General features: G+C 47.3%; 1 protein-coding gene across 5 annotated transcripts in view; it reads left to right on the top strand.

The window, feature by feature from the left end:
• ELL (elongation factor for RNA polymerase II) overlaps nt 1–13,822 on the top strand; it is a 528,830-nt gene that overhangs the window by 447,185 nt on the left and 67,823 nt on the right. For all 5 annotated transcript variants that reach the window (XR_003858420.1, XR_003858421.1, XR_003858419.1 and 2 more), the window contains exons 10-11: nt 3,097–3,268; nt 4,229–4,273. Coding sequence is in view for 1 of the 5 variants with exons in the window: in XM_029614402.1 (XP_029470262.1) it covers nt 3,097–3,268; nt 4,229–4,273 (217 nt within the window). In the remaining 4 variants the exon portion in view is untranslated. The remainder of the gene's footprint in view (nt 1–3,096; nt 3,269–4,228; nt 4,274–13,822) is intronic.

Below are 13,822 nucleotides of genomic sequence, written 5' to 3'. Positions count from 1 at the left end.
TTAACTTGCTTATACTTTTTCCTATTTTCTTCAGATGGATCCTTCTTCAAACTTTTGAAGGAAGATCTTTAAGTTAAAAATATGATAGAAGTCTATAAAACAATTGGAGTGGAATGAGTAAACAATCTGATGCTTACTCTTTCAAAGAGCAGGAGTAGAATGTAGAAGGAACTTCCTCAATTGCAACAGGCTGGACTTCGGAGGATAGTCGGTCCCAGAAGACATTCTCCCAGATTGTGTCCAAACAAGGAGAACCAGTGGTTTCCTTGTCAGTGGTCAGCAGAAATGCATAGGTGTGAAGATTTTTCAACCAAAGAGATTCATCCGGTTTGGATGCCTTGATTCAAGACTAGCTGGTTCAGGGTTCCTTCTGTGGCAACTGGTGGGTAGTCTTGCAGAAGATTTCCAGGCATCATGGGCTAGTGATATTGAAAGCTCCCAATTATCCAAGGCATCCTTAGTATGCGAATCTAATCCACTATTCCCTCAAGATAGAGGCTGGTGATTCATGAGGATCTGTCTGTTTTGTCTTTTATCTTGGCCCTTGAGGTGGCTTATTTGTCAGTGAGTGAGTATTTTCAGAAGATTATAAAAATCTTTTTGTGGTCCAGGAAAGTTTTCACATCCTTGGCATATGTGAGAATATCATTGTTTGAGGATTGGTGCTCACTTGGGAAGTTCTTGGCTTGAGAAACTTTGGTTCTAGTTATCTTAGAATTCCTGTAGGGGTGGGGATTGGATAAAGGTTGACCAGTAACACCCTATGGTGCAGATAGCAGCTAATGCAGAGGCTGGTTGATGGACAGACCTTTATCATCGCATCCAAATGTCTTATTTCCTTCTGGAAGTGAAGTATATTTTACCTTTAGTAAGAGAAATCAGTGCCTCCCTGGAATTGGAATTGGGGTTGGTCATTCTTTTGAGTCTTTGAGAGGTATTGTTTAAACTGTTTACTCTTAGACTGTTTTCTTGTAGCAATCTGCTCTGCCAGATTAATTTCAGAGCTGCAGGCTCTGTTATATAGAGATCCCTTTTTTGTTCTTTGGACAAAGCTGTGAAGATTCTCATGGTTCCTTCATTCCTTATTAAGATGGTTTTGCTTTTTTTTTTTTCAACCAGGTGATCTGTCTCCTATCCTTTCAAAGGGATTCAGGTGGAGAAGTGTACCCAATTTCATCATTTAGATGTTAAAAAAAAAAAAAAAAAAGTTCTGCTGTAATTGTCACTCAAGGTTTCATAACCTCGAAGTATTTCTTTGGTTTTGTAGTTCTAGAAGGTGTCAGTATCTCATTGGAGTAAGGAAGTGATAGAGGAAGCTTACATATCTAAGGGATTGCTGCTTCCCAAGAAATTGAGGGTATACTCAGGGTGCTAGATTTTCAAAAGGATTTATGAGAGTAAAACTGGGTTTTACTCAAGTAAATGCACTTTTGAAAATTGCTACAATGTATGGTATTGAATTGTCCATAGGATTTACTTAAGTGGCTTTTGAAAATTGCTATGATGTTACATTTGTGACTGTAACTCCTTTGAAAATTACTCTCCTTTGTGTGCAAAGCTTCATCTTGTGTCGCCATTGAAGATTTGCAGAATGGCAGCCTGGTCTTTCTTGCATACTTATTCAAAGCACTAGGGTCTCGACCTTCGAGCCGAGAAAGAGGCTTCCTTTTGTTTGGAAGTCTTGAGAGTGAGCTTTGCAGTGTCCCACCTAGAAGAGGAATAGCTTGGGTACATCGCATGCATCTGGACTGATCTGGTTAGATAAAGGAGGAGAAATTTAGCTGTTATAATTTCCTTTCCTTGAGTCTAGCCAGACCAGTTCAGGACCCCCTCTGCCAAATGTATTATTCTCCCAATTTTCAGAATGACTGCTTGTGTGCATTAGTTGGTGTGCTGGATGTTTAAGAAGATAACCTGCATTCTTTGATAAGGTTTGTGTCCTATTTCTTATTTTGTTTCTCCCTTGGAAGACCTTTGGTCTTTTCTTGGGGGCGGGGGGGGGGGGGGAGAGAAAGTTTAATGTTAAAAATGTTTCTTAGCTCGTTACATAGGCTTCCATGCAGACCTTACCCTGCCAGTATTCTATCTGTAAACCCATTAGTCTGTCTCCATCTAGACTGGTCTGGCTGGGCTCATGGAAAGGAAATTACCAGGTAAGAACTAATTTCTCCACATACTAGATGAACAAAGTGGGCTCTGATAACATTCTGACTTATTTAAAACAATCAAATATATAATAGGCTCACTAGCCACTCTTGGCCTCTGCAGTTTCCATATTATGGCCAGGGTACCTCTTATTGTCTTTTGTCTGTGGTGCAGCAGCAGAAATATGCAGATCAAAACAATGGGACTCAGCTGCATCTCCATCAGGAGTTCACTTAGCTATGGTGACCATACAGCTCCATTTCAATTTGAGATGTGGTTCTGATATCTCAAAGAAAAGCAGTATTACATGCATGTAAGGAGGCAAAGCTAGGACTGGATCCAGGTTGTCCTTTATGACATGGAACTTTGTATTTTACATATCCTAGTAAAAGGGGGTTGATAATATGGTTCTATTTACATTATCTCTGCTTTTTCACCATAGAGGACAATAAAAATTTAGTGAAAACAAAGGGAATATGCCATTAATCCTGTTTTTTCTCAGGACATGCAGAGAAATTTGTCTCTAATTTGCAAGTTTAACTTGTAATTCAGGTTTTATAGTGATAGGATCTCTTTTGCAAACATTTTATTTTTATCTTTCTGTGTGATATTGTAGCATATTGATGAAAACTTAAGAAACAGTTTAAAAGTCATTTGCTACTGTCTGAATCCAGCCCCTACAATTGTGTGGCTTAATGTTGGTGGGAACAGTAACCAGTTCGTCACAGAGCAGAGATTCTCACCCACTCATAATTCATCAATAAATACTATCTGTCAGCAAATGGACTTGTAGTAATGGGGAAGAGGATGTTCCCTGTCCACTTAGTAAGCACTTGGCATTACTTGTGTGCAATTTGAGATTAGCTGTTGCAGTAGTGATAGTCTTACTGCTTCCAAATCAGAAAGATCTTTTCATTTCAGTTTGCAGTGATTGCTCCTCTTCCCTTCCAGGAAATACACAGCAATCTCATCTCAGGAGCAGCGGCAGGGTTACAAAAACGACTTCAATGCTGAGTATAATGAGTACAGAGACTTGCACGCCAGGATAGAGAGGATAACCCGCCGGTTCACACAGTTAGACTCACAGCTAAAACAGCTTTCCCAAGGCACAGAGGAGTATAAGGTACAGTATGCTAATAAACAGGCAAAATGTGTTGAGTGAAGGTGGAACAGTTCTGTCCATGCTTAGCTGGCAGTGCAGCAAACGTTTGGTGACCTGGTAAAAGAGTTTTAAATAGCATCCTTCCTTGGAGAAAGCTGCTTTCCACACCTTTGGCCAATTGGTCTCATGGTGCAACAGTCAGGAGAAGGTGGGGGAGATAATTGGAGGTTTTTCTCCCTCCTACCCCATTCTCACAAAAAAATAAAATCTCTAGAACATATGCAGTTAGATTTAGCTTTACTTTTGAGTTTTTCTTTCTCCTGCCCCTTTTGAGTTTTCAGCTCTCATGAGAACTGACCCTGCCTAGGGCTTCAATGCCACGATCCTTGATTCACAGCTGCCCAAGAATTTGTTTTGCGGGTATTTTGAATCCTGTCCCATCTCTTATTTGCTCAGATGTTGCAGTGACAGTCCTTGACCCCCAGGAGTTGGACACATTGCCTCTCTGGAACTAGTATGCCCACACCCTTGCCTGGTCATGAGTTTGCTTCTTACTTGATGGCTAGGACTCCCTCCCGGGGGACTGTGACTGCTGCTTCTCCAGCATCCCCACCTTGTGCAGAAGCCAAGCTCAGTCCTTGAGTCCTGGTGTTCCACATTGTAGTACTGCTGCTGGACTAGCCCTTACTGTTCTTTTAAGAGTTTGATTCATAAACTCAATTCTTATGTGAAGCTCTACTTCATAACAGCTGTGCTTGCCGATAAACATTTAAGAAAGATGCTCTGTATTCCACCCATTTACAAGTAATGGGTCTGCAGGAGAAGACTTCTGGGAGCTTGGCTCTAGATAACTTAATTTGAATGTTAGTGATTTCCATGAGCCCACAGAAAAAACACTCCCTCAAATTTTTGTTTTATTAGTTTGATTCCTCATTGTGACTTTTTTTGTAAATATGTATTTTTTTTTCTTTTTATGAACAGATGATCCGCGATCAGATTTTACAGGAATATCGAAAAATTAAAAAGGTGAGTGAAAAGATGTTGCCAATAAGTTTTTTACATCGAAACACAGGGCTGAGTTAGCTATGGACATGTGGAGTGTAGGCATCCAGCGTCGAACAGACCCCTTCCTCTGCACTCAGGCAGCAGATGGAGACAGAGTAAAAGCTGATATCAAATATATAGCCCTACCCCGACAGCCTGCCAGTATTTTCCATCTCTAGCAGATAGTGGACATGCATTTCTCTGTTGGGGATTGCTTGTAGTTAGGAAGATTAAGACTTCCGGCGATGACGTGAAGGAGGCGGAAGTACTGAGGAGAGCTCCGTGGCCCCGCTCCCGCGAACCCGGGAAATAATCACTGAATCGGCGCTCGATTTTCTTACTTTTCCCCGGGGTATGCTGCAGGAACACTCGCTGACTCCTGCCGCCGCTCCAAGTTGACCGGGTAATGCGCAGCAGATCAGAGCACCAACCAAATCGCCCGCGTGCAGCCAAGATGGCTGTTGCAGCTCCGACGGGGGAACCAGTGCTGGCCTCAGTAACTGAGGAGACCCCGGTTGAGGGTCACTCCAAGAGACTAGACATTGCTGAAGGTACTATCTCCGATCTGGGAGACTGCCTGGCCACCACAGAGCACCACGTGGAGGAGCTCCAGGGCCAACAGCGGGAGCTGCTGGCTAAGGTAGAAGAGCAGGAGGATAGGGGCTGGCGGAATAACCTCAAAATTATTGGCCTCCCTGAAGCGGTGCAAGAGAGGGAGCTGAAGGATTTTGTGGAGAAGTGGCTCCCACAACACGTGGGCCTTGCTTTGGCCAACGAATGCCTTCAGTGTGAGAGGGTGCATCGTGTGGGCCCTGCTCATGATGGCCAGGGGAGGCCACGTCCTGTAAGCAGTGATGGCGGCAACACTCAGGAAGGAAGGAATCCTCGTTCATCCTTACCTGGACGATTGGCTGATCAGAGCAAAATCACCGGAGGAAAGCCACCAAGCAACCAACAGTCATAGCTCTACTGGAAAGCCTGGGATGGGTAGTCAACACAAACAAGAGTTCCCTACAGCCCTCGCAGTCGCTGGAATACCTAGGAGTCCGATTCGACACCAAGGAAGACAAGGTCAGCCTGACCCCCACGAGGAGATCAAAGCTGTGGGACCGGCTCCAGACCTTGCTGAGCGCCCCTCGTCCCACAGCATGGGATTACCTGCAAGTCCTCGGACTAATGGCATCCACACTGGAAGTGGTGCCATGGGCGCGGGCCCACATGAGGCCCCTGCAACGCTCACTCCTATCACGGTGGAGTCCACGATCCCAGAACTACTCCGTACGTCTACCACTACCGGGCAGAGTCTGGACCAAACTAAGGTGGTGGCTACAGACCAGCCACATGAGCTGGGGATCAAGACTATCCTCCCCAACCTGGATCCTGCTCACCACAGATGCCAGCCTACACGGGTGGGGAGCACATTGCGAAGAGTTAACCGCTCAAGGGCAGTGGAACGAAGAAGAGGCGGGGTGGAACATCAACCGCCTAGAAGCACAGGCGGTCAGATTAGCCTGCCTGCGGTTCGCCCACAGACTTCAAGACAAAGTGGTCAGTGATGTCTGACAGCACCACGACAGTAGCCTACATCAACCGGCAGGGCGGAACCAGAAGCCAACAGGTGTCCTTAGAAATAGACCCGCTGATGGCTTGGGCGGAAACAAGTCTCCAGGACATCTCCGCCGTCCACATCGCCGGGAAGGACAACACCACGGCAGACTTCCTCAGCAGGGAAAGTCTAAACCCAGGAGAATGGAAGCTGTCACCACAGTCTTCAAGATGATAGTGCATCGGTGGGGGACTCCAGACATGGATCTTCTAGCAAACAGATCCATCGCTCAAGTACCCAGATACTTCAGCCGCAGGCGGGATCCGCAGTCCCAAGGGATCGACACCCTGGTACAGACCTGGCTACCGGGGACCCTGCTATACGCCTTTCCGCCGTGGCCCTTACTGGGCGCAATCATTCACAAGATTCAGCGGCACAGGGGACTGGTTCTTCTGGTGGTCCCAGACTGGCCAAGAAGACCCTGGTACACAGACATGAGAAGGCTACTAGCAGGGAGTCCACTACCCCTGCCTCCACACAGGGATCTGCTATAGCAAGGTCCCATTCTCCACGAGGACCCAGCTCAATTCTCTCTTACGGTCTAGCCATTGAGAGGGCCCGCCTGAGAAAGAGGGGATACTCGGGGGCAGTAATAGATACTCTCCTCCGAGCACGCAAATTCTCCACATCTCTAACATACATAAGGATCTGGAGAGTCTTCAAGGCCTGGTGCGAGGACCACAATGTCAAACCACGTTCCTCTAAAGTTCCCGTGATCCTGGAATTCTTACAGAACGGACTACAGAAGGGTCTGCCCCTCAACTCCATCAAGGTACAGGTGGCAGCATTGTCATGCTACGGCCCCAGGATCGAGGACGACAGCTTAGCCTCGCACCCAGATGTATCACGCTTCCTGAAAGGAGTCAAGCACATTCGCCCACCACTAAAGTGGCCAGTGCCCCTGTGGAACCTCAACCTCGTCCTAGAATTCCTAGCGGGATCCGCATTCAGACCCCTCAGAGGCCTGTCCCTCAGTCTGCTAACCTTAAAGACTGTGTTTTTGCTGGCCGTGTGCTCGGCCCGCCGCATATCAGAGCTACAGGCCCTATCCTGCCGTGAGCCATTCCTCAGACTCACCCCGGGGACCATTCAGCTATGCACGGTTCCCTCCTTCCTCCCCAAAGTGGTCTCACACTTCCACCTTAACCAAACCATCTCACTACCTGCGATGGACGGCTTGACGAAGCCGGAAGAAGCCCGTAGTCTGCGCCATCTCGACATCTGCAGACTCCTATCAAGATATCTGGAAATGTCGGAACCAGTACGAAAGACGGACCACCTTTTCGTCCTCCACAGCGGAAAGAGACCAGGGGAAGCGGCCTCGTGGGCAACCATTGCCCGCTGGATCAAGGAAGTCATCAAGGCGGCCTACGTAGAAGCGGGAAAACCACCACCTCTACAGGTCAAGGCCCATTCCACCAGGGCCCAGGCGGTTTCCTGGGCAGAAACTAGAATGCTGTCACCTGCCGAGATCGGCAGGGCGGCAATGTGGTCCTCCATCCATACCTTCTCCAGATTCTACCGTCTGGATGTTCAGGCTCGGGAGGACACAGCATTTGCAAGAGCAATCCTTAATGGACCACGGGCAGCCTCCCACCCAGTTCGGGAGTAGCTTTTATACATCCCATTGGTCCTGAGTCCATCTGCTACACGCTAGGAAATGGAGAAATTACTTACCTGATAATTTCGTTTTCCTTAGTGTAGACAGATGGACTCAGCAGCCCACCCGCGGCTGCCACTATACATGGTCCTTCAATGATGCAAAGGTAAGCCATGCTTTCCTTTCCCTAGGGCATCCACCCTGCCGGGTGTCGACGCTTTCCGGTTGAGCACACTGGCGGTCTCCAGCTATAGTCAACCAACCTGTTCAAGTTAATCAAGTTTTAACGTTCTAACAAAAGTTATCTAAGTTAATCATATTAAGTTAATCAATCAATCAGTCACACATATATCCACAATGCTTTGCAAGGAAGAATACTGAGGAGCTGCACTTCCTGCAGGGGTATATGTACTAGAGATGTGAATCGGAACCAGAATCGGATCCGATTTCAGTTCCGATTCACATCTCTATAGATGTGAATCGGAACCAAAATCGGATCCGATATCAGTTCCGATTCACATCTCTAATATGTACTAGGGGCTGACGTCAGATTGAAATCTGATCAGTCTCCAACTGCTAACAGGAGTACACTATACCCATTGGTCCTGAGTCCATCTGTCTACACTAAGGAAAACGAAATTATCAAGTAAGTAATTTCTCCATTAAATGCAATGTTTAAGCGTATGAAAATACAAGTAGCATTCTTACAGGAAACTCATCTTGGGGATGGTGAGCATGCCAAACTGCAGAGAGACTGGGTAGGCCAATCTTATTTTTTCTTCCTATAATCGACGCCAGCGGGGAGTGGCCATCCTTGTTCATAAAAGATTACCATTTCAGCGTACACGCACCTGCAAAGATGAGGAGGGGTGCTATGTTGTGGTGGCGGGTACCTTGTATCAGCGTAAAATTGTCTTTTGTAATGTCTATGCCCCTAACATATACTCCTATGCGTTCTTTGCTTCTTTTATAACTGTGCTAGCGGAGTTTTCCAGTTATATCTTGGTGGTGGGCGGTGACTTTTAACACTGTGGCCAACAAGCTTCTTGACATTAATCCGCCCAAGCCTCCTAGTGGGGCGGATGGGGCTGAGGGGATTAATTTTTTGTGCAGGGAACTGCACCTGATTGACGTTTAGCGGGTTTTACACCCACAGGAACGGGATTTCACCTTTTTCTCCAACCCCCACCATATGTATTCCCAGTTGGACTACCTGCTGGTCTCGGATCAGTGTTTCCCTAGGGTTCACGATGCCACCATAGGGACCATCTCTCTATCCGACCATGCCCCGGTGACCCTGATTCTCAGTTGGGGGGTGGGGGCTAGACCCCCTTTTTCTTGGCGCATGCGACCCAACCTTTATTTAGATACGGCATTCCAAGGTTATTTGAAACACAATTGGGAGGATTATCCGGCTCGGAATAACACGTCGGAGGTATCCCCTACAACGGTGTGGGAGGCTGGGAAGGCGGTCATGCGGGGGGCTGTAATAACCTATGTGGCCAAGAAAAACCGCCGATCTAATGCCCAGATTTTAAGGCTCACTGAGATTCTCAAGACAGCTCACCCATATGTGAGACTTTTCGGCCGACGCTAAGGCACATGTAGATAGGGCTCGAGAAGCACTCAACTGTTTATTACACCAGAAATGAAGTTTGCAAATACTCTCTTCGACACGGCCTGTTTGGCGAACAATATTACGGGCTGGAAAAAGCTTGGACAACAATTTCAGGCCGTCCAGCACACTGCTCATTTGGCAACCCTGCTGGACCACTGCTTTGGCCTCTACTATTATCCCGCAACAGATCTCAGCTTGGTTCCAGGCTCTTTACAAGACCCTACCTGATCTTGGCCTTCGGGAAGTACAATTTAAAATCTTGCACTGCCTTTACTATGATGATCGGCGGTTTAAAATGCGACTGGCAACATCAGCCCTTTGTATTAAGTGTGGCGTGCAGGATGGCACGTTGCTCCACCGGTTGTTTGCCTGCCCACTACTGAGACCATTCTGGACAGCGATTCTCGATGTGGTTGGAACCTGTGTTGGATGGGCCCTTGCCGCTACGGGCCGCGTACTGTTGACCAACGCTCTGCCAGGGCCTCAACCTTGGGGGTCCCTTGAAGGCAAAATTTGAACGCATGGCGATTATGATGGCCTGTCGGACAATCTTGGCTGATTGGACGGAGCCATCGACTGCGCCCTCAGCGGCGGCCTGGTTTGGCAGGATGGCTTCTTTAGCGCAACTGGAATGGCTGGACTTTCTGGCGGGCAGGAGACAACCGGACAGCGTTTACTGTGACTGAACTAAATGCTTCGATGCCTTCTCCAAGCCTTTACAAGATGGATATACGTTGCTCTGGTCCTCCAAGGGTGTGGGGGGGAGGGGTGAGTAAGGTGCGTAAGTGGGATGTCTGTGGTGTGCATGGGGAGTGCAAGGTAGGGAGGGTGGAGGGGGTGTGTAAAAAGCCAGGGGCTGCTGGTACTGAGTGACTTCTTACTTGTTTGGGGTTTTCTAGCTTCAATGTTTGTTACTTGTTTTTAGTGCTCCGAATGGACACTATGTGGTGATTGTTGTACCACTTTCCCTGTTAATAAAAAAGTATTTTGACAAAAAAAAAAAAGGAAGGAAGATTAAGAAAAAGGAGAAAATTATCATACCATTTGAACTCCAGAGTTGACACCAATGGGTCTCTCCTTTAGTTGAGCGCCACCCTTAGTCCATCAGCCTTTTCAGTGTGGACTTTAAAAAAAAAAAAAAAAAAAAAAAAAAAAGGCAAAACAGTTGAAGAACGAGGTAGGCTTGTTGGGGAAGGCTTTCATCCTCTTCCCCCCCCCCCCCCCCCCCCCTCTCATAGCCAAAGACCCGGTTGTACCCTCAGCCAAGGATGACTGAGCTCAGGTTAAAAAAAAAATATAGGAATAAAAAAGGAGAAGCTTTCTTTCTTTACTGGGCCTTTCTCCTTCAGCGTGCTTGGTCGGTGTTTTTTTTTCCTTCATCCCTCACTTCTCTGGGGAGTTTAGTAAGATGTAGTGGTGGAGCAGGCACGGCAGGTTGAGCAGCCTCTGGCTAGGCCCCACTCCCAGGCTTGGTAGTTCTAGCTATGTGGTAGGCCATGCCAGCGTTTTTGGGTGCTTGTTTGTGTGTGTTATTGCCTCGCTGTGGTGTGTGCCTACTTGAGCGCTCAAGTTCGTGGCCTATAATTGTGGCATGCTTATTTGAACGTTAGCGCCTGCTTTGGTGCGTTCTGAGCACCAACTTGTGCACGAGCTGAGCGCTGACTTGTGTGCATGCTGAGAGCCGAGGATTGGCCGCTGAGTCTACTTGAGCATCCAGTGCTGCTGAGCGCCTACTGGAGCTTCCATTGAGTGCCTGATGAGCTTCCACTGAGCGCCTATTTGAGCACATATGGAGCACAAGCACCTATATGAGCTCATTTGGAGCGCGAGCGCCTATTTGAGCACGAGCATACTGTGAATGTTTTTGAACACATCTTTTATTTAGGTGCACAAGGAAAGGCACTAGTGACAAAGAAGTCTTAAGCGCCTAGCAATCAGTGCAGCTTGCCATTTAAGGGGCAATACAGCCAAGGATTTCTACAAGTCTATGCCAGTGCTACCTGAACGCTGGACTATCCCCTTAGTCAGGGGGGACTGGAGCTGAAGGCAACTCATTGAGGGTGTTCTGTTCTTCAGTGGACCCTAGGACCAAAGCATCTTCAGGGGATGTTTGATCCGAGGGCATCAGATTGGGGCCTTTAGGACCTGGTTTAAGCCCATCCTCCTTTTCCTGAGTGAGATTTTCCAGGGACTATAGATATCTTTGCAGGGGCGCTCAGCTGAGTCAGTGATACCTTCAAAGTGGGATCGCATATTTGGGGTCTCCAATTGTCACCACATGCAAGCAGCGTGATATAGGGGTCCCTGATGATTTGCAGGAGGATGTGGATACAGGTAATTGTGACGAAGATTTGGGATTCTCCCCTCTGCCTGAGAGGGAAATTCTTTCAGGTTTAGAGCCACATAGACCTCTGCTCTGTTTTCCTTTCCCCTCCTGGATGAGAGCTGTTTGTTCTTGTGTGGAGTGCTTCAGAGGCAAACCTTAAAGTGGGGTGCACACTGGCGGCCTGTAGCCCTTAGTACCGGTGGTGAGATAATGGTTATGTTTTCTAAAGGTGGAAATGCTGGTGTGTTCTGTGTCAGCAGACCACCTTTCCAATAGGAGGGAGGGGCAAATCGAAAAGATGCTCAGGATAGAAAATTTGAAGCTATCCTTTCTCAAGCTTTGAGACCATGGCAGTGCATTTGCAAATTTTCTTTTGTTGCTCCCTGGTGGCTTGGGTGAAGTCTACGCCTCTTTCAAGAGCCTCAGGGAGCGGGGTCAAGTAGCGGAGCACTGTTGCAACCAGGAGCTGCCACCTTACTTGATGCGGCCTGTGACTTTTCTTGCTCTGCAAAAGCGGCTAGGTGTCAACTGTGGTTGTGAAATTGGTTGGCAGATTCTATTCCTAAGTTCAGTCTCACGAGCTTACCCTTTAAGGGTTCTCTTTTATTTGAAAGTGAATTGAAGAATATGATAAATAGATAAGTGGAATCCCAGATACCTCATTTGCCAGAGGGTAAGAAGCTGGCATTGCATCCTTTTGGGCAAGAGGCTGTGCCTAGAGACTTCAGGCATTGTTGTCCTTATAAGGGAGTGACTTCTCAGAGTTGTCAGTCCTTTAAATCCAGAAAGCCTCAGAAGAATGTGGCTTCAGGAGTAGTGCACCTCAACTGTCTCTCTCACTTTTATCAGAGCTGGATCTGCATCATGTCTGTCCAGTAGGTCCTGGAAGTGTTAAGAGAAGGCTATGCTCTGGAGTTCTTCGCATCCTTCTAGATGCCTTTTTGGTCTTTCCTTGCAACTCCCTACTGAAGAAGGTAGCAGTGGAGACTTCCCTAAGGAGACATTGGACTTGCAGGTCATATTTCCTGTTACTGAATCGTAAGAAAATACAGGCCACTATTCCATTTCTTTTGTTGTAAGATAAAAGGAGGGTTCCTTTCGGCCCATCCTAGATCACAAAGGAGTCAATCGACATTTGCAGATGACTCATTTCCATATGGAAACTCTACACACCATAACAAGGGCAGTGCAATCAAGAGAATTCTCCCATCTCGGTGTGACTGAGGCATTTCTACATATTCCCATTTGCAGAGAATATCAATAGTTCCTACAGTTTGCCATTCTGGGACGTCATTATCAGTTCCAGGACTTGGCCTTCCAGCTGGCCACTGCACCCTGGACCTTTAAGATCATGGTGGCGATAGCATCGTCCTTCCACAGGGGTGGCATCTTGGTTCCCCCATATCTGGATGGCCAGTTGATTTGAGACAAATGCGTGGAAGAGAGTCCACCTGCCTTCTTGCACAGTGGTCGCATTACTGCAAGAGCTAGGCTGGGTGGTGAGCTTGGCCAAGAGCAGCTTATAGCTGTCTCAGACGCTGGAGTGTCTTGGCGTTCAGGTCATTTCCTAGCAGGGCTGAGTGTTTCAGCCAGGGAGTCGCATTCACAAGTTACTTGCTACAGTTTGAACACTGTGAAGGTCTATTTGCCCGACAGTGTGACCTTATCTTCAGGTCCTGGGTTTGTTGGCAGCCACACTGGAGGTTTTTCCCCTGGGCAAGGTGCACATGCGGCCTCTTCAGCTCAACTTACCAGTGGGATCCACAGTGTCTAAGTAATGTTTTACTATCGAGTGTGTGTGGAAGTACCCATGCATGCACTGCCCCTCTGTCTTTTTTTTTGTCACAGCTTCTATATGGATATATATCCTCTTACCTTTTATGTCTGCCTTATAATTTTTCTTTTTTTGTTTTTTGCTTTGCTGCCTCCCTCAGCAGCACCTCCTGAAACAAAACATGTTTTTTGGTGCTCAAAAAAATTAAAAATGAAGTGTTAGACAGGAGATGTCCATTTCTAAGAAGGCCATACTCTGTTGCTTCAAGGATTGTGGCTGTAGGATGTCTATCGCCGACAGCCATGTCATCTACTACAAGTGCTTGGCTCCAGACCACAAAACTGCAAACTTCTACAAATGTGACTAGATGTCACCCAGAATTCAGTGGAAGTGGACATGAAAAATGGCGAAGCTCCACAGATCTTTGCAGAAGCAAAGCAGGTCATTTTCCCAGAACAGAGCCTCACTGGGATCCCTCTGTGCTGAGTCAAGCAGAGACTATTCAAGCACCTACAGTGCCAGAGTCCAGATCCAATGTAGCTTTGGGGTCTAGCAAGATGCAGCAATGCCAGGTGCTAGACCCAGCGTGCTCCTTGAAGCAATCCCA

Source organism: Rhinatrema bivittatum, chromosome 8 (genome assembly GCF_901001135.1).
Source record: "Rhinatrema bivittatum chromosome 8, aRhiBiv1.1, whole genome shotgun sequence".
Classification (NCBI taxonomy): domain Eukaryota; kingdom Metazoa; phylum Chordata; class Amphibia; order Gymnophiona; family Rhinatrematidae; genus Rhinatrema; species Rhinatrema bivittatum.
The sequence above is the reverse complement of the archived record's forward strand: the minus strand, read 5'-3'. Positions and strand labels throughout refer to the sequence as shown.